The following is a 20,248-nucleotide window of genomic DNA, read 5'->3' on the forward strand; positions in this document are numbered from 1 at the left end:
AAAATAAGTAATTCACAGATAGGTAAATGGGTAAAAGGAGGCAAGGAGAAAAAAACAAACAAACAATCACAGTACCCAAATTCTCAGATAATCACATTGAATTTAAGGATAGAAGACAAGATAATAATTATATCTCCCTAAATTGATCTATAGAATCCATGCAATCTCTATTTAAGTAAAGCTCAGTAAAAAAATTAAAATTAAAAAATTTAAAAAGTATAAAAAATAAGAAAGTAAATAAATAGATAAAAAGAAAAGTTCAGTAAGGTTTTTCGTATCCATAAACAGTTTATTCTGAAATTTATATGGCAAAAGAGAGGCAATAGAACAGCAAAAATAAGTTGCAAAAGGAATGAAGTTTCTTCATTCAAAAGGAAGAATGGAGTGGGAGGGATCACCCTTCTCTATGCTGAGGCTTCTTATACAGCTACAGAAATCAAGACTGTAGTATGAAGATGCAAAGAGAAATTAAAGACTGGGAAGAAATATCACAAATCACATGACCAACAAAATATTTGTTTCTAGAATATATAAAGAGATCTCAAAACTCATCATTAAAAAAAAGCAATCCCTAGAAAAAATGGACTAATAAAATGAGCAGACATTTCAACAAAGAGGATAGGTAGAGAGGAAATAAGTTCATGAAAAAATGTTCAATATGATTAGTCATTAGTGAAATGTGAATCTCACCACAATAGATTCACCAAACCTCTATTACAATGAATAAAACAAAAATAGTGATAACACAAAAGGCTGGTGAGCAAGGATGCAGAGAAACAGTATCACTCATACATACCTGCTACTGATGAAAAATTATACAGCTAACCTAAGAAAGTAGTATAGCAGTTCTTTTTACATCTAAAATGAATTTACCTTTCAACCCAGCATTTGTATTCTTGGGCTTAGAACAAATTCTCCCTAAGAGCCTCTGAAATGAAACAAACCTGCAGACACTTTGATTCAGCTTACTGGCCTGTAAAACTGTGAGATTTCTATTGTTTAAGCAGTATTTCTGTGGTAAATTATTTCAACAAGGCTAGGAAAACACTACATCATGCATGGATAAATAGGCTGAAGATTCTTTCCTTTAGTGTAGGGAAAGATTGCTACACTAAATTGGGATTGCTAAAGTGTTGGGTAGCTGATGGCTGGAGGTAAGAGGCCATACTGAGTCAGTCACACAGACACACAGCACACAGCCCATGACTCAGGAGACAACCCTCAGGTGTGAGTGGAAGGCGTCTGCTTTATTGAGGAAGTGCACAGGCTTATATATGCTGGGAGCATGCAGGGACATGTGTCAGGCTGGGATTGGTCACTGTTGTTGCTAGGGTAGAGGGCAGATTTCTGGGACTGGTCACCATTGTTGCTAGGTCAGAGGGCAGATTTAAGGTTAGCGCTTTTGGCGCAAACCACCGCCAGTTCTGGGAAGAAAGCTGGTCACATGTTAGGCCATTTTGTGTTGCCTTGCATCAGCCATGGCAGCCATGTTGGCAATATTTTATGGCTTCTCCATCAATTCCTCCTTTTTTGTTTTTTAGTTTTCTGGGTAACTGTGCCTGTCTTAGGTTGCCCCCTCAGAAGGTCTTACCTGTCATTGGCTACCAACTAAGCCACCGGAAGTGAGGGGCAGCAGTGCCTGTCTTAGGTTGCCTCCCTAAGAGATCTTACCCATGATTGGCTGCCTGCTGATCATCACACAGGAGGATTGTGATGCGCAACTTAAGCTGGCTATAATGGAGACTGTGGATATGTGGGCAATGCATCTTTGCAACAAGGCCAAAGCTTAGACAAGGGTATCATCTGTTGTATGAGGTGAGAGTGTTTGTGGGGGGGGGGAATAGGCCAGAAACCACTGGTGTTTGGGAGGGGGATGGGGGCCTCAAGGAGCCTGAGGACTCCCTTGGGACACAGGGGTACACAGCAGCTGGTGGGAGAGCAGGTGGGAAGGGTGCATGGGGGTTGTTGATGGCAGCTCATGATAAAAATCTTCAACATTTTTCTCCAGCACTTAAGTTCCTCTCAGCTATGTCTGCAATGAATCTTAAACAAATGTTTAGCGGGAATCAATACAACAGGCCTTTAAGCTAAGGGTTTTTTGTCATACCTCAGTTACTGCAAGGAATAGTTTAGGGGGAGGAGGAGGTAGAGGGGGAGGAGTGGAAGGAGGGGGGAGTAAAGGAGGAGCAGGTGGTGGGGCAGCCATGGAGGTGGCAACCACAGGGGGTAGGGATAAGGGAGGATATAATGATGCTACCATGGAGGAGGAGAATGGTTTGTATAGAGGCAGGGAAGGCTTGGGTTCAGAAAGGGGAGGCTTGGGTTCAGAAACAGGCAGAGGATCGGGAGTGGAGGTGGGTGGTGGAGAGGATGAAGCTGATGTGGCACGTGAAGTGAAAGCGCTTCAGAAGAGGCTCTTGTGAGGCATGCATGTATTGCAAGGAGGGTGGGAACGAGACCTAGAGGAAAGGTTTTTCCCTCATGTTCCTCAGCAGCACAAATGCACTGAAGTAGTTTGGACCAAGTATTTGGGTCCCATATTGAGGCAGTTTCAAGCCAGGGGTTGAATTGCTTAAGGATTTCCAGCACTCATGTAAGGTTTTCACAGGGATTTTGACCCGCCTCATGACCAATAAGGTATAGATGGCTCGAGCCTGAGGCATGAAATCAGAGGAGGGAGTATTGCCTATGATAGGGAGAATTTAGAGAAGGTGGTATGCACAGAGAAACCGCCGAAGGGGCCACTTACTGAGAAGGAGGGTGGCTGTCACTGAGAACTGCTGAGGGGGGCGGCTATCATGGAGAACCACTGAGGGGGGCCCCATGTTGGGCGCCACTTGTGGGGTAGCTGATGGCTGGGGGTAAGTGGCCGTACTGAGTCAGTCATGCAGACACACAGCACACAGCACACAGCACACGACTCAGGAGACAACTCTCAGGGGTGAGTGGAAGGCGTCCACTTTATTGAGGAAGTGCAAAGGCTTATATAGGCTGGGAGTATGCAGGGACACGTGTCAGGCTGGGATTGGTCACTGTCGTTGCTAGGGTGGAGGGCAGATTTCTGGGATTGGTCACCATTGTTGCTAGGGCAGAGGGCAGATTTAAGGTTAGCACTTTTGGCACGAACCACCGCCAGTTCCAGGAAGAAAGCTGGTCATGGGTTAGGCCATTTTGTGTTGCCTTGCATCAGCCACGGCAGTCATGTTGGCAATATTTTATGGCTTCTCCATCACTAAAGAAAAAACATGTAAATTCCATACAGGTGGATGAGCATGGTTACATAATGATTTCCAAAGTCATTGCCTGTGACACCTGTACAATGATGTCTGGTTTATGGTTATATCCACAACAAGATGGAACCCTAAATTACTGAACAATAGTGTGTAGCCATAATCTGAGTCACTGAGTATCCTGATCTGAGTCACTGAGTATCTATGTACATAAGAAAAAATCATTTTGTTTGGGGAGAAACAATGGAGAATAGCATTGTAATTTTAACTGACTAACAATGTCCTGACCATTACTTTCATTTCTCTACAAATGGTATGTGTTATAACAAAAAAAGTTTGTAAATATATTGCTAGAAGCAAACGAAAACCTGTTTCAGATAAGGCACAGGATCAGAAAATATTTTGTAAAGTTAATTTTAAAACTCCAAATAATGCATGCACTATGTAAAAGAAATGTCCAGAAAAGGAAATAAAATCTATCTTCAAAAGTAGAAACTCAATTAAATACTATAAAAAAGGTGAAGAAAGGAGAGTAGTTGAACTTAAAGGGAAAATGAAAAGTCACAAGAGGGAAGATGTTATATTAACATACCTTCTGCAGAAATTTTCTATTTCTCTGTGAATGATTCAGTGTGGCAATGTTAGAATGTTAGTTTGCATTTTTATCTTATGTCAAACATTGAAGATGATGACAAACAAATAATGGAAGGTACTTGTGAAATTATGATCTATATGTGCCTTCGATGTAAATGGCTCAAACCACAGCCAGTACTTAAAGACCCAGATGTTTTCTTGAATAATGGTCATGGTAGTGTGTAAATGAAGAGCTGAGCCCTCTTCAGCCTCAGAAATACTTGTACTCTTAAAATTATTAGTGTATCTTGACATGGCATGAAATTTCAAATTCATATGATGGACATTTCAATCTTTTTTCTTACCCCAAATAGTAACAAAGGAACCAGGAAATATTATTTAAAAAGATAAATAGATATAGAAATGCCTTTCAAAATTTCAAGTATTTTTAATAAATTTCTTAGCAGACAAGGAATGGGAGGGAATTTTTTAATCTGAAAAAGGATTTCTGCACAAATTGACAACCAGCACCCTACTTGATGAAAAATGCAGAGTCTGAATTCAAGAAAAAGATGGATGCCCTTACCACTGGAAAGAGTAAGGAAAAATAAATAAAATATATACAAATATTGCTAAGGAAGAATTAAAATCATGATTATTTAATGATGTCATGAAAACAAATTTGAAAAACAAATCAATGTAATTCACCATATTGGGAGATTAAAAATGAAAAAATATGCATAAATATGGTTATATGAAATTATGCAGAAGAAGCATTTGAAAAACCCCACATCCATTTCCAATAGAAATTCTTAGCACATGAGAAAGAAAAGAATATTTCTGATTTTGAAAATGTAAGGTTGTCGGTTGAACTGTTTCCCTCAAGAAGATTTTTCATGTCATAGTTCCCAACAATATTAAAACCCTGTTAAGAAATACACCTTTGAAGATAATGTTAGTTAACTTGAGGTAAACTGGACTTGGTGGACCCTAATCCAAAATTGGACAGAGATGGAGAGAGATAGAAAGAAGGTGGCCATGTGGCAAAGGTAGAAAATGACATGGATTTTAGCTTAGTCACTGCCAGAACCCTACAGACTTCAGAAGAAGCATGGAAATGCCTACCCTTTAATTTCAGTTTACTAGATCCCAGGATTGTGAGACAATAAACTTCTGTTGTTTTAAACTACCAGATTGTGGAAATACTTATGGTAGTCCGAGAGAGTTAAGACAGACATCTACAATAAACTATAAGCAATATCATAGTTAATGAAGTGAAATAGTGAATGCTTCACCCCTAGGAGCAGGATAAGGCAGGGATGTCTGCAAATGCCACTTCTATTCAACATTCTACTAGTGGTTATTGCCCAGCAGTTAAGTCAAAAAATGAATAAAAGCTTAAATCTACTGGATAGATGAAGATAGTTGTCTTCATTTGCTTTCAACAAGATCTACCATGTAGAAAGTCACATATCTTCTACAAAAAAAAAAAATCAATAGAAGTAATAAGTGGGATTTTAACTGTTGCAGGAATAAATTTCACATGCAAAATCAAAATGTAATGATATGTGAACAAAACATCAATAGTAAGTAAAAATTCAAAACTGCCCCTAAAATATGAAATATTTAGGCCAAAATTTGACAAAAGTTGTGAAAGAACTGTACACTGGAAAGTACAAAATTTGCTGACAGAGTCTAGAAAGAGACCTACAAATGGAGGTATATACCAGTTTCATGGATCTAATGACTAAGTATTGCTGATTTCAATTCTACCCAAATCAATCACAAGGCTCAGTGAAATCCTAACCAAAATCCAAACCTAATTTATATATAAATTGACAAGCTGATTATGACTTAAACGGAAATGCAATAGACCTAGAAAAAGCAAATAATACCTAGAAAATAACAAGGTTATATGATGTACACTACCTGATTTTAACATGTACTATAGAGGTCTGGTTATTAAGAGAGTTTGATCTTTGCATTAATTAGAATCAAGATCAATGGAAAAGAATTGAGACTCCTGAAGTAATCCCTCATATTTATCGTCTCTGATTTTTTTAGAGATGCAAAAAATAATTCATTGTAGAAGGACAGTCTCTTCAACAAATGCTACAGAAGAATTGGATATCCTTATTAAATAATATGAATGTCTATCCATATTATGCACTATTTACAAAAATGAACACAAAATGAATATTGATATTGGGTTAAGCTACAATTCTTAGCAAAAGCACATAAAACATGAACAACTCATGAAAAAGTAATTCATCAAAATTGAGAAATTTTCTGTTAAAAAGACAGTGTTGGACGGTGTGACGGTGGCTAAGTGGCAGAATTCTCACCTGCCATGCTGGAGACCCAGGTTTGATTCCCAGTGCCTGCCCATGCAAAGAAAAAAAAGACACTGTTTAAGAGAAGGCAAATACATACCACAAAATAGGAAAATATTTGAGAATCATTTATCTGACAAAAGACTTTGTAAGAATACTGCATAAAGAACTATCACAACTTATTAATAAGTAAAAACAAACCAAATTATGAAATAGGTAATAATTTAAATGGACACTTCAGCAAGGAAGATATATGGCAGGTACACCAAGAGAACCTCAACCTCATTAGTTGTTAGGTGTATACAAATTAAAATTTCTAGGTGGTACTACTACATATCTATTAATTCCCTAGGAGTAATAACTGATCACTCCAAGGATGTAGACAAATTATGCACTCCTACGCTGTTTGTGGAAATGTAAATTCATGTAAGTACTTTGAAAAAAACATTTGGCAATAGGCCATGGGACGGGGCCAAGATGGCAGCTTAGTAAGGTACGCGCGTCTTAGTTCCTCCTCCAGAGCAACTACTAGGTGACCAGAAACAGTGCAGAACGGCTCCTGGGGACACAGCAGGGACTGGACACACAGCGTACCCCACTCTGGACTGGCTGGACTGGCTGCGAGACTCCGATGCGGTGAGCTCCCCGAGCAGCACGTGCTTCCCTGGACTGTGGCGGCTGGCGGCCGATGCCCATCCCTCCCTCCCTCCTTCCCAGACCAGCAGAGAATTTCAGAGAGGCGAGTTCCCCAGGACACAGAAGACGGTGGACGGCACCCCTCCCTTGTGGGCGGCTTCCAAGACTGGCCATGAGTCTCAGACCAGCGAGATCCCCAAGCTGTGGCGGCCAGCAACTGGCACCTCTCCCCCAAAGGTGGCTTCCCAGTCTGGTTGCGAGGCTCGGATCAGTGAGTTCCCCAAGCCACAGCGGCAGGCACCCCTCCCCCATAGGCGGCTGCCCAAATGGAGAAGAGGGAGTCTCCGACAGTGGCAGGGACTGGGTAAAACCAAACACCAATAGTGGCATTAATTAATTAAGGAGCCACAACATCTTTTGCTGGTGGGACCTGCAGACAGACAAGCGCCACATACTGGGCAGGATAAAAAAAAAACAGAGCCTAGAGACTTCACAGGAAAGTCTTTCAACCTGCTGGGTCTCACACTCAAGGATTTCTGATTAAATGTCCAGACGTCAGCAAAAAATAACAAATCAAACCAGGAAAATTGAAGATATGGCCCAGTCAAAGGAACACACCAATAGTTCAAATGAGATACAGGAGCTAAGACAACTAATTCTGAATATATGAACAGAAATGGAAAACCTCTTCAAAACCAAATCAATATTGAGGGAGGACATGAAGAAGGCATGGGATGAACAAAAAGAAGAAATGGAAAGTCTGAAAAAACAAATCACAAAACTTATGGGATTGAAAGATACAGTTGAAGAGATGAAAAAAAATAAATGGAAACCTACAATGGTAGATTTCAAGAGACAGAGGTTAGAATTAGTGAACTGGAGGATGGAACATATGAAATCAAAAAAGAAACAGAAACTATAGGGAAAAGAATGGAAAAATTTGAGCAGGGGCTCATGGAATTGAATGATAATATGAAGCACACAAATATACGTGTTGTGGGTGTCCCAGAATGAGAAGAAAGGGAAAAGGAGGAGAAAAACTAATGGAAGAAATTATCACTGAAAATTTCCTGACTCTTATGAAAGACCTAAAATTACAGATCCAAGAAGTGCAGCACACCCCAAAGAGAATAGATCCAAATAGGCGTTCTCTAAGACACTTACTACTTAGGGTGTCAGAGGTCAACGAGAAAGAGAGAATCTTAAAGCAGCAAGAGAAAAACAATCCATCACATACAAGGGAAACCCAATAAGACTATGTGTAGATTTCTCAGCAGAAACCATGGAGGCAAGAAGACAGTGGGATGATATATTTAAATTACTAAAAGAGAAAAAATGCCAACCAAGACTTCTATATCCAGAAAAATTGTCCTTCAAAAAAGAGGGAGAAATTAAAATATTTTCAGACAAAAAGTCACTGTAATCAAGGGACAAGCTCTGCAAAAAATACTAAAGGGAGCACTAGAGATAGATATGAAAAGACAGAAGTGAGGGGTGTGGAGAACTGTGTAGAAAAAAGGAAAATCAGATATGATATATATAATACAAAAGGCAAAATAGTAGAAGAAAGTATTACCCAAACAGTAATAACACTAAATGTTAATGGAGTGAACTCCCCAATCAAAAGACATAGACTGGAAGAATGGATTAAAAAACAGGATCCTTCTATATGCTGTCTACAGGAAACACATCTTAGACCCAAAGATAAACATAGGTTGAAAGTGAAAGATTGAGAAAAGATATTTCATGCAAATAACAACCAGAAAAGAGCAGGAGTAGCTGTACTATATCCAACAAATTAGACTTCAAATCTAAAACTGTTAAAAGAGACAAAGAAGGATACTATCTACTAATAAAAGGAACAATTCAACAAGAAAACATAACAATAATAAATATTTATGCACTGAACCAGAATGCCCCAAAATACGTGAGGCAAACACTGCAAATACTGAAAAGGGAAATAAACACATCTACCATAATAGTTGGACACTTCAATTCCTCACTCTCATCAATGGACAGAACATCTAGCCAGAGGATCAATAAAGAAACAGAGAATTTGAATATTACAATAAATGAGCTAGACTTAACAGACATTTACAGGATATTACACCCCACAACAGCAGGATATAACTTTTTCTCAAGTGCTCATGGATCATTCTCAAAGATAGACTATATGCTGGGTCAAAAAGCAAGTCTCAACAAATTTAAAAAGACTGAAATCATACACAACACTTTCTCAGATCATAAAGGAATGAAGATGGAAATCAATAATAGGCAGAGCACCAGAAAATTCACAAATACGTGGAGGCTCAACAACACACTCTTAAACAACCAGTGGGTCAAGGAAGAAATCACAAGAGAAATTAGTATATATCTCAAGGCGAATGAAAATGAAAACACAACATATCAAAACCTATGGGATGTAGCAAAGGCAGTGCTAAGAGGGAAATTTATTGCCCTAAATGCCTATATCAGAAAAGAAGAAAAGGCAAAAATTAGGGAATTAACTGTCCACTTGGAAGAACTGGAGAAAGAACAGCAAACTAACCCCGAAGCAAGCAAAAGGAAATAAATAAAAAAGATTGGAACAGAAATAAATGAAATTGAGAACATGAAAAAATAGGGAAAATCAATAAGACCAGAAGTTGGTTCTATGAGAAAATCAATAAGATTGATGGGCCCTTAGCAAGATTGACAAAAAGAAGAAGAGAGAGGACACAAATAAATAAGATCAGAAATGGAAGTGGACACATAACCACTGACCTCACAGAAATAAAGGTAATAATAACAGGGTACTATGAACAACTTTATGCTAATAAATACAACAATGTAGATGAATTGGACAAGTTCCTAGAAAGGCATGAACAACCAACTTTGACTCAAGAAGAAATAGATGACCTCAACAAAGCAATCACAAGAAAAGAAATTTAATCAGTCATTCAAAAGCTTCCCAAAAAGAAAAGTCCAGGACCAGACAGCTTCACATCTGAATTCTACCAAACATTTCAGAAAGAATTAGTACCAACCCTGCTCAAACTCTTCAAAAAAATTGAAGTGGAGGGAAAGCTACCTAATTCATTCTATGTAGCCAACATCACCCTCCTACCAAAACCAGGCAAAGATATTACAAAAAAAGAAAACTACAGACCAATCTCTCTAATGAATATAGATGCAAAAATCCTCAACAAAATTCTAGCAAATCGAATCCAGCAACACATTAAAAGAATTATACATCATGACCAAGTATGATTCACCCCAGGTATGCAAGGATGGTTCAACATAAGAAAATCAATTAATGTAATACACCATATCAACAAATCAAAGCGGAAAAATCACATGATCATTTCAATTGATGCAGAGAAGGCATTTGACAATATTCAACATTCTTTCCTGTTGAAAACACTTTAAAGGATAGGAATACAAGGGAACTTCCTTAAAATGATAGAGAGAATATATGAAAAACCCACAGCTAATATCATCCTCAATGGGGAAAAATTGAAAACTTTCCCCCTAAGATCAGGAACAAGACAAGGATGTCCATTATCAGCACTGTTATTCTACATCGTGTTGGAGGTTCTATTCAGAGCAATTAGACAAGAAAAAGAAATACAAGGCATCAAAATTGGAAAGGAAGAAGTAAAACTTTCACTGTTTGCAGATGATATGATACTATACATTGAAAACCCTGAAAAAACCAACAGCAAAACTACTAGAGCTAATAAATGAGTACAGCAAAGTAGCAGGTTACAAGATCAACATTGAAAAATCTGTAGCATTTCTACACACTAGCAATGAACAAGCTGAGGCGGAAATCAAGAAACGAATTCCATTTACAATTGCAACTAAAAGAATAAAATATTTAAGAATAAATTTAACTAAAGAGACAAAAGACCTATACAAAGAAAACTACAAAAAACTGTTAAAATAAATCACAGAAGACCTAAATAGATGGAAGGGCATGCTGTGTTCATGGATAGGAAGAATAAATATAGTTAAGATGTCAATTCTACCTAAATTGATTTACAGATTCAACACAATACCAATCAAAATCCCAACAACTTATTTTTCAGAAATAGAAAAACCAATAAGCAAATTTATCTGGAAGGGCAGGGTGCCCCGAATTGCTAAAAGTGTCTTGAGGAAAAAAAAGACGAAGCTGGAGGTCTCACGCTGCCTGACTTTAAGGCACATTATGAAGCCACAGTGGTCAAAACCGCATGGTACTGGCATTAGATAGATATATCGACCAATGGAATCGAATTGAGTGCTCAGATATAGACCCTCTCATCTATGGGCATTTGATCTTTGATAAGGCAGTCAAGCCAACTCACCTGGGACAGAACAGTCTCTTCAATAAATGGTTCCTAGAGAACTGGATATCTATATGCAAAAGAATGAAAGAGGACCCGCATCTCACACCCTATACAAAAGTTAACTCAAAATGGATCAAAGATCTAAACATTAGGTCTAAGACCATAAAACAGTTAGAGGAAAATGTTGGGAGATATCTTATGAAACTTACAATTGGAGGTGGTTTTATGAACCTTAAACCTAAAGCAAGAGCACTAAATAAATAAATAAATAAATGGGTGCTCCTCAAAATTGAACACTTTTGTGCATCAAAGAACTTCATCAAGAAAGTAGAAAGACAGCCTACACAATGGGAGACAATATTTGGAAACAACATATCAGATAAAGGTCTAGTATCCAGAATTTATAAAGAGATTGTTCAACTCAACAATAAAAAGACAGCCAACCCAATTACAAAATGGGAAAAAGACTTGAACAGACACCTCTTAGAAGAGGAAATACAAATGGCCAAAAGGCACATGAAGAGATGCTCAATGTCCCTGGCCATTAGAGAAATGCAAATCAAAACCACAATGAGATATCATCTCACACCCACCAGAATGGCCATTATCAACAAAACAGAAAATGACAAGTGCTGGAGAGGATGTGGAGAAAGAGGCACACTTATCCACTGTTAGTGGGAATGTCAAATGGTGCAACCACTGTGGAAGGCAGTTTGGCGGTTCCTCAAAAAGCTGAATATAGAATTGCCATACGACCCAGCAATACCATTGCTAGGTATCTACTCAGAGGACTTAAGGGCAAAGACACAAACGGACACTTGCACACCAATGTTTATAGCAGCATTATTTACAGTTGCAAAGAGATGGAGACAGCCAAAATGTCCATCAACACACGAGTGGCTAAACAAACTGTGGTATATACATATGATGGAATATTATGCAGCTTTAAGACAGAATAAACTTATGAATCATGTAATAACCTGGACGGACCTAGAGAACATTATGCTGAGTGAGACTAGTCAAAAACTAAAGGACAAATACTGTATGGTCTCACTGATGTGAACCAACATTAGAGAATAAACTTGGAATATGTCATTGGTAACAGAGACCATCAGGAGATAGAAATAGTGTAAGATAATGGGTAGTTGGAGGTGAAGGGATACAGACTGTGCAACAAGACTGGATACAAAAACTCAGACTTGGACAGCACAATACTACCTAATTGTAATGTAATTATGTTAAAACACTGAATGAAGCTGCATCTGAGTTATAATTTTTTTTTGTTTTTTTAAATTTTTTAAATTTTTTTCTCTCTATTATCGTTTTATTTCTTTTTCTGTTGTCTTTCTATTTCTTCTTCTAAATCGATGCAAATGTACTAAGAAATGATGAATATGCATCTATGTGATGATATTAAGAATTACTGATTGTAAATGTAGAATGGAATGATTCTAAATGTTGTGTTTTTTTAATTAATAATAAAAAAAACATTTGGCAGTTTTTAACCATTTAAACATACATTCCAAGAGTCAGCCATTCCTCTCCCAAGTACTTATCCAATAGAGGTGAAATATATGTTATTTCAGAGACTTTGGCATGAACATTTAGAGCAATTTATTTATAATTTTATTTATAATTGCCTATGAAATTGAAATGACAAATATCATATGAGAATTTTTCTCAGAAATGAAAAGTAATGAACTGTCAATACAGGCAAAAACATAGATGAGTCTCAAAAAAAAGTCTTCTGAAATAAGCCAGATGAAAATAAGTACATTTATATAAATTTCTAGAGGAAGCAAACCAATCTATACCACCAGAAAAATGATCCATGCTTAGCTCCAAATGGCAAAATTGGGTGATGGGCAGGGAAGAGAGATTAAAATAATCACAAGGAAAATGTTGGGAATGACTAGTATGTTCATTATCTTCATTATGGTGGTATCTCTAGGGAGTAAAACATACGTCAAATCTTATCAAAATGTGGACTTTATATCTGTGCAGCTCACTGTATATCAATTATACTTCAATAATGTTAAAAATGAAAGGCAAAAAAAAATAAATAGATCCAATGTATAAAACCATAAACCACATGCCAAAATAGGCACACTTATGAAGACTATTATCTTAAGAGACATGTTAAACATATTTATAAGAACAAAGTATAAATGGAATTATAAATTAAAATAATGTGCTATAATGACATAACTACAGTGGCAAATATCTGAAATAAACTAATCTTAACTATATAATTTCTAAATATAAATTAGTATTCTAATCTACAGTCTATGCTTTCAATCTACAATTTTCACTTTTAGGAATTATTCTCACTTATACAGAAAAATATTACTATGAAGGTGTTTCTGATAGAATGATTAATAGCTGTGTAAAATGGAGAACATTATACACTGAATTCGTTGGTAAAATATATGCCAACATCTGTTTACAGCTAACTTGATTGATACTGTTAAACAGGAAGGAAGAGAAATTTATACTATGTGATAAATTAAGATGTGTCTAAAGATATAAAATCATATTTTCCCATCCAATTATAAAATATGGTTACAAATTTTTATTCATTTGTGAATAATACTTATAACATAGTGGGTGTATTTAGAGAAGAAAAATCTGGATGGTTAAGGTCTTCTATATAAGCGGTAGTTTCATATGACCATATAAACTTTTTCTTCTGCTTTTATAAATGAAAATTCCCAATGGGAAAATTTTAAATAATTTATTAAGGGACTATATTCATATAATAGAGTATTTTAATTTGGCAAATGCTTTTAGTAGATGCAAAAGTTTTAGAGTATGAACTGTGTGATTTAATATTGTCCTCCTGACCTGCCTAGTGCTGATGTGTTATCACCTGTCTCCACGGACACGGTCCCCACTGAAGTCTGTTACCTGTTGTTAGTTTTCAAAGTATGTTATCTGTTGTTGGCTTGTTTTTTGCCAAATTTCATTACTCAGAAAGTTCATTAATGATTTTTGAATGTGTGTCACCAAGGGAAATTTCATTCATTTACTAGCATATCCAGCTATTTAAACAAAGTCATTCTCTAAACTGTAAAGCACTTCATTCTTTCTTGGTTATTTAGAATATTATCTCTTCTACCAGTGGATAGAGTTCTTGAAATTCCAGCCTTTAGTGTATTTTATCTGGTTTCCAATAATGAAGGGAGTACTAAAATATTGGGGGCTTATAATAGCACTAACCCTATTATCACATTGTCTGTCAGATTCATTGAGGATTACAATTACAGCAGGCTCTATGCATTCCCAGACATGCCAATAAGGTGAGGCCTTGAATGTATTGATCCAAATACTACTTTCAACATTAAATTATTAATATTGCCATATTTAACCAGCCAAAAGAAATTCTGTCTTACCCACAGAAGAGTAACTATGATGAAGTTTTTCTCTTTGATTACAATTCCCTTTATAGGCTTTGGTCATATTTTGCTCCTGAGGAGAAAATGTATTTCAGCAATAATATTTATGTTTTGGAATGCATCCAACAGATAATTCTGAAATGTCAATTTTAAGAATTTCCCTTGTATAGATAACCGTCAGTATGTAAGAGGATTTTATGCATGAGAGACAAATGCACAACTAACAATATAAGAAATGCCAATGGCAATTCTGGCTATATATTCAACCTCAAATTTAAATTAATAATTTATAATTAATTAATATTTTCTAAGAATAGAATTCTATAAGCATAACATCCTCACCCCCAAAATGGATTATATATCACATGAAGAAGAAGAATTTTCTCAAAGAACTCTCTCTTCATTTGAACAGTTGATTGAATGTGAGTATACACAGATATCTGCTTTATTTTACAGTTTGTTAACTTTTATTGTGCAATAAGTTGTAATATCTTGGAGAGGAGAGATATATTTTGAGTATTGAATATTGCTTCAATTTTAAATTCTGAGTAAGGTTTCTGAGTGATGTGTGCATTAAAGAGATATTCGGAGAAAGATGGAAGGAAAGTAGGAGAGCAGGAAAAAATTAAAAAAAAAACTTTTCAACATCTGGACTTGATATAAATTGCGGAGAGTTGTTGAATGAGAAACCAAAATCTCCTGGAAGGTTTTAACTTGCAAGTAAACCATGTGCATCAGTAAATGCTTCTTCCCTATTCTGGTAACTCGGTGACATACAAAAATAATCACAGACAAGTCAGCCCCCTCAGTAAGAAGAGAGCAGTGTAAGTTAAATAAGAAAGTAAAATTACTCATAGTCAAACTGGGTACAATAAAGAAATTATTCTATACATTGCCATGAGAAAATCTCAAACATTGAGATAATGATTATATACTGTAAACATAGGAATTCCTTCTGATATAAGTAACGGTTGACCAGAGAAATATCAATTGTGCAACCTAAACACAGAATCAACAAGTTCTTAAGTTCTGAAATAAATCTGTTATTATTAGGCAAAAATGGTATCATGAAGAAAAAGTAATTCATTTTACTGGAAATTCAAAGGAAAGAGAAGGTAGTCATCTCTTTTCCTAGAAATAAAGGTTATATACGTATGCAAAAAAGACATACATATTAGGGGAAAAAGGTGGATCATGTAAGGTGAAAAAAAGAGCTTAGGGAGGATAAGGGAAAGTAAACACAAATCTAAAAACCCATGAACAAACAGAACAAATGATTTATTTTCTGCTTAGAGTATGTATACTGAGTCAAGCCAATCTGTTATGTATTAGCATAGGTTTAAACAGTGCAGAGTCAAAAAATACATTAAATCAATGGCTGAACTTTATTAGTTTAATTTGTGAATAAGGAATAATTCTTAAAAGCCAAAGGGCATTATTGCTAACCAAATATTATATGTAACCAGAGGTGAAACCCTAAGCAAAACCCTAAGCAGAGAATGTAAGTAAAATGTAAATTTATAAAATGTAACGGGGAATAAAATAATGAATATGCTGAATTTCAGAACAGAAAAATCTAAAAAAAAAATCTTTCCAAATATCAGCTGCAGATCGGACAGAAGTCAGCAGTCAGTGATGAGAAACGGTACAATAACCACATTCATTCTGCTGGGACTCACTGATGACCCTCAGTTGCAGGTTCTGATTTTTATATTTCTATTTCTCACCTACATTTTGAGTGTATCTGGAAATCTGACCATTCTCACACTCACCTATGTGGATGCCCATCTTAAAACACCCATGTACTTTTTCTTACAAAATTTCTCCTTCATAGAAACCTCCTTCACATCTGCATGTATTCCTAAATACCTGTACAACATAGCAACAGGTGACAAGGCCATTTCCTATAATGCTTGTGTCATCCAAGTGTTTTTTACTGACCTCTTTGCAGTAACAGAATTTTTTCTCCTTGCTGCCATGTCCTGTGACCGCTATGTGGCCATCTGCAAACCCCTGCATTATGTGACCATCATGAGCAAAAGAGTCTGCAGGAATCTCATCATCTGTTGCTGGGCATCTGGTTTGTCTATAATAATTCCACCACTTAATCTGTTTTTGAAACTGGAATTTTGTGACTCTAACATCATTGACCATTTTGCCTGTGATGCCTTTCCTCTAGTGAAAATCGCATGCTCAGACACACGGTTCCTGGAACAGACAGTTACAATCTGTGCTGTACTGACCCTGATTCTGACTCTCACTTGTGTAGTTCTGTCCTACACTTACATCATCAGGACAATTTTTAGGTTCCCCTCTGTCCAACAAAGGAAGAAAGCCTTTTCGACCTGTTCTTCCCACATGATTGTGGTTTCTATCATGTATGGCACATGCATTTTCATCTATATGAATCCTATAGCAAAGGAAGAAGTGACCATTAATAAAGTGGTTTCTCTGCTCATTTCTTCTATTTCACCTACATTGAACCCCTTTATTTATACCCTGAGGAACACACAAGTTAAGAAAGCCTCCAAGGATTTAATCAAAAGAATAAAATTGTTTTTGGCTAAGTAAAGGAAATGGTATGTAAAGAAGCACTTCAAACAAAAGATTTATTTTCTCATTTATGGTCTGTACATTTTCACTTGTTTATAAATTTGTTTGTGTTTTAATGATCAATAATAGAGTATCATTAATTTTCTCAACACTTATTTAAACAAGCTTTCTTTGAACAGTTTCAAGCCAATTCTTTATGCTTATTTTTCATAAAAATAGCTGATAATGTTTTTTATCTCACTGAGAAAACATTTAAATATAATTCTTAAAAAAACTTTAGGAATGAAATTAACGACATAATATTATATTTTTAGAATAATGAAAGTCATTACTATGATTAAGAAATTATAGTGTAAAAACCCTTGTAGGACTATTCAAATATAGATGCAAAGACATCCAAGTGCATGCAATAAGAGTAATTTTATGTAAAAACTGTATAAAGAATGAGTTATGGCTAATGTAAAAACACAAACAACATTTTAGAAAGAGAAAATAGCACTTACAATATTGAGAAAATGTAGGATAAATGTAACCTCAAAAGACTACTACAAACACATTGAAATGTTGGATAAATTTTAATAAAGATTCTTTTGAACCTGGAAGCACTGCTAGGTTGTAAATAAATAGTAGAAATAAAGATGCAGCCTAAGCACAGCAATGAGCTATAAAATGACCTGTGGATGCTCAGGAGAGCATACCCTGGAGGATGGGAGCAGGGGTTGAATTATGGATCCCAGGGACTTATGTGCAGAGTCCAGCCTCAATGTGGTAGACGCCCTTGGAACGACACAGTAAAATAAACTCAGAACTGTCCAATCATTGCACACTCAAAATCTGAATTAGAAAATCATGCACATTTCCAGAGATACATTTTTTTCTGGATAATACTTACTGCCTTTTATTAGGTGTCCTTGATATCCTGTGCCTGCATTTAACACAAATTAAGCCTTTTCAGTCCCAGTTCTCCCATGATAAATCTAATTATACACAAAGAATTTGGAAACCAACACCAATATAATTCCTTAGAAATTGTTATTTACATCTAATTAAATAACTATTGGCCTGGAAGTAAGGAAATAAAGTCACTTTATTGTAAATTATTTGGAGCATTGAAAAAACTGTATTCAAAAGGAATTCTATTATCTTAAATGTAACTATTACTTGTTAAATTGTCAGCTAGACCAGAAAGGGGACCTTATGTTTGTTAATTAATGTGAAAACAAAAAATTAATGAACTCAAAACATAATGCATTAATCATAGAAAATTTAAAAATTTAATGAAATCCTCATGCAGGTTTTGGAAATCAAGTAGCAGTGAATATTAATGAGTAAAAAGTAAAAAAAAAAAATCAATAATTCAGAAGAAGATCTTGGAAAATCAAGTAAGAACACATTCAGAATAAATAATGGAAAGAATAAGAGAAAACAATGATCTTTGTCAAAATAAATTTTAATTTTCACACCTTACTTTTCTGAGGTTGATATATAGCATACAATGGATAACATTGAGCACTGCTCATAACTTGTAAACAATTTCTTTTGGTTAGTGAAATTTACAAAGCTTGGTTTCCTAAAACTGATGGGATAGTCTCCCCCTAACCTGCCCCAAGAATATTCTTATGTATCTTCCAAACTCAAGAAATGTAATAGGAAATTAGCAGACTTATTAAGAGATATAGTACTCCAGCTGAAAAAATGGATAGTCTAAAGACAATAAACTCTCTTTATAATTGCATTATCACCAGAAATCAATGAGCAAATATTATTTCACTCATAATAGATAAAACAATATAATTATCAAGATAATAGTTTTAACATGAAATGCACAGAATAAATTTAAAGAAAACTTTAGAAACTTTTTAAAGGAACATAAGATATAATTTGAGTGAAAGAAAAGAACTCAATGTTCCTGGATGAGAATATTCAATTTCAGCATTTGTATATACAGTTTTATTTATGAATTGTGAAAATATTTATTCATTTATATATTTATTCATATTATGCAATTTGTATATAGTCAACAACTATGTAGAATATTAATGAAAGGCTGTTTTTAAAGCAGACCATAAGTGGCAGGAAATAAGTGATTCAATCAGAGATAAAATGGGTAGAAAGATATTTTTTAAAAACAAGACATTGATCAGATAATCATATTTTTGCATGTGGGTTTGTGTATATATATATGTATATTTGGTGGAAAATAAACATTTCTTTCAGGATTTCCATTTACTGCATTAGAGAACCATCAAATATTTACTACCAGATGAAAAAAGTAGAGTTATAGTATATTCTAATAATTATGACACTCTCACAGTGAAAATAAATAAGAAATGTAAAGAAAGAAATCTCTATTAAGATATAAATGTTTGGGGCAGGCCATGGTGGCTCAGCAGGCAGAGCTCAAGCCTGTGATGCCAGAGACCTGGGTTTGATTCCCGGTGCCTGCCTATGCCAAAAGAAAAAAAATGTTAATATGAGCAAGAACACTGGTACAATAACATACACCTATCTATTAACATCAACTGCATTACCAGAAGAATATTTGAAGATAGATGATCACTATTGTATTGGTTTCCACATTGCAACCAGAATGAATAAAAACATGAAGAATTTATTTTAGGAATTATTGCAATACCAACTGAAAACATTGCTTTAAAGTTTTGATCAATAGAAAATGGTATACAAAATATATTCATCTTATGAAATACTTCTTTTCTTTTAAAAGGAATAAAAAAGAATTTTGCCCTTCAAAAGCTCATTGTCATTTATAGATATGGCAAGATTATGTCTCATATCTTCCATACTAGTTAATAATTCACAGTAAAATATATAAAACCAATTAATGAATTGACTTTTTAGAATAAATACAATAACAAATCAACCTTATAAGTCAGTTTCCTATATAACCAAACAAAAATATATATTTAAATTGATCACTCTGATTTGAGGTGGGCCCTGATATAACTGAAACTTTACTGAACAAATGGTATAGAAGAAGAGGCCAAACTATATAACACACTGTGAACAATGTTATTCAGCCACCCTGAAAGAAAAACTAATAATGGCCCCTTTCTATGAATAATCTTGATGTGATATCTCTCAAATGGACTATCCAGCCTCTTTCATTGACAGTCCATTAAATTTAGCTTCAAAGACCCTGATCAAATCCTGTCTAGAGTTCTAAAAGTGCATGTGTTTTTAAACAACCACCATAA

At 35.4% G+C, this 20,248-nt stretch overlaps 1 protein-coding gene across 2 annotated transcripts; it reads left to right on the forward strand.

Annotated features, from left to right (window-relative positions):
* The first annotated feature begins 1,741 nt into the window (after positions 1-1,741).
* Positions 1,742-17,051, forward strand: LOC143690060 (olfactory receptor 6C2-like). 2 transcript variants are annotated; one of them, XM_077168060.1, is made up of 3 exons: positions 1,775-1,815; positions 14,798-14,902; positions 16,085-17,051. In XM_077168060.1, the coding sequence occupies exon 3, from the start codon at positions 16,116-16,118 to the stop codon at positions 17,049-17,051; it is 936 nt and encodes a 311-aa protein (XP_077024175.1). In that variant the 5' UTR covers positions 1,775-1,815; positions 14,798-14,902; positions 16,085-16,115. The 2 variants fall into 2 exon arrangements, with proteins under 2 accessions (XP_077024174.1, XP_077024175.1); XM_077168059.1 differs by lacking the exon at positions 14,798-14,902 and having other exon boundaries at positions 1,742-1,815.
* Positions 17,052-20,248: the final 3,197 nt, after the last annotated feature.

The sequence above is a fragment of the Tamandua tetradactyla genome, chromosome 7 (genome assembly GCF_023851605.1).
Source record: "Tamandua tetradactyla isolate mTamTet1 chromosome 7, mTamTet1.pri, whole genome shotgun sequence".
NCBI classification, from domain to species: Eukaryota; Metazoa; Chordata; class Mammalia; order Pilosa; family Myrmecophagidae; genus Tamandua; species Tamandua tetradactyla.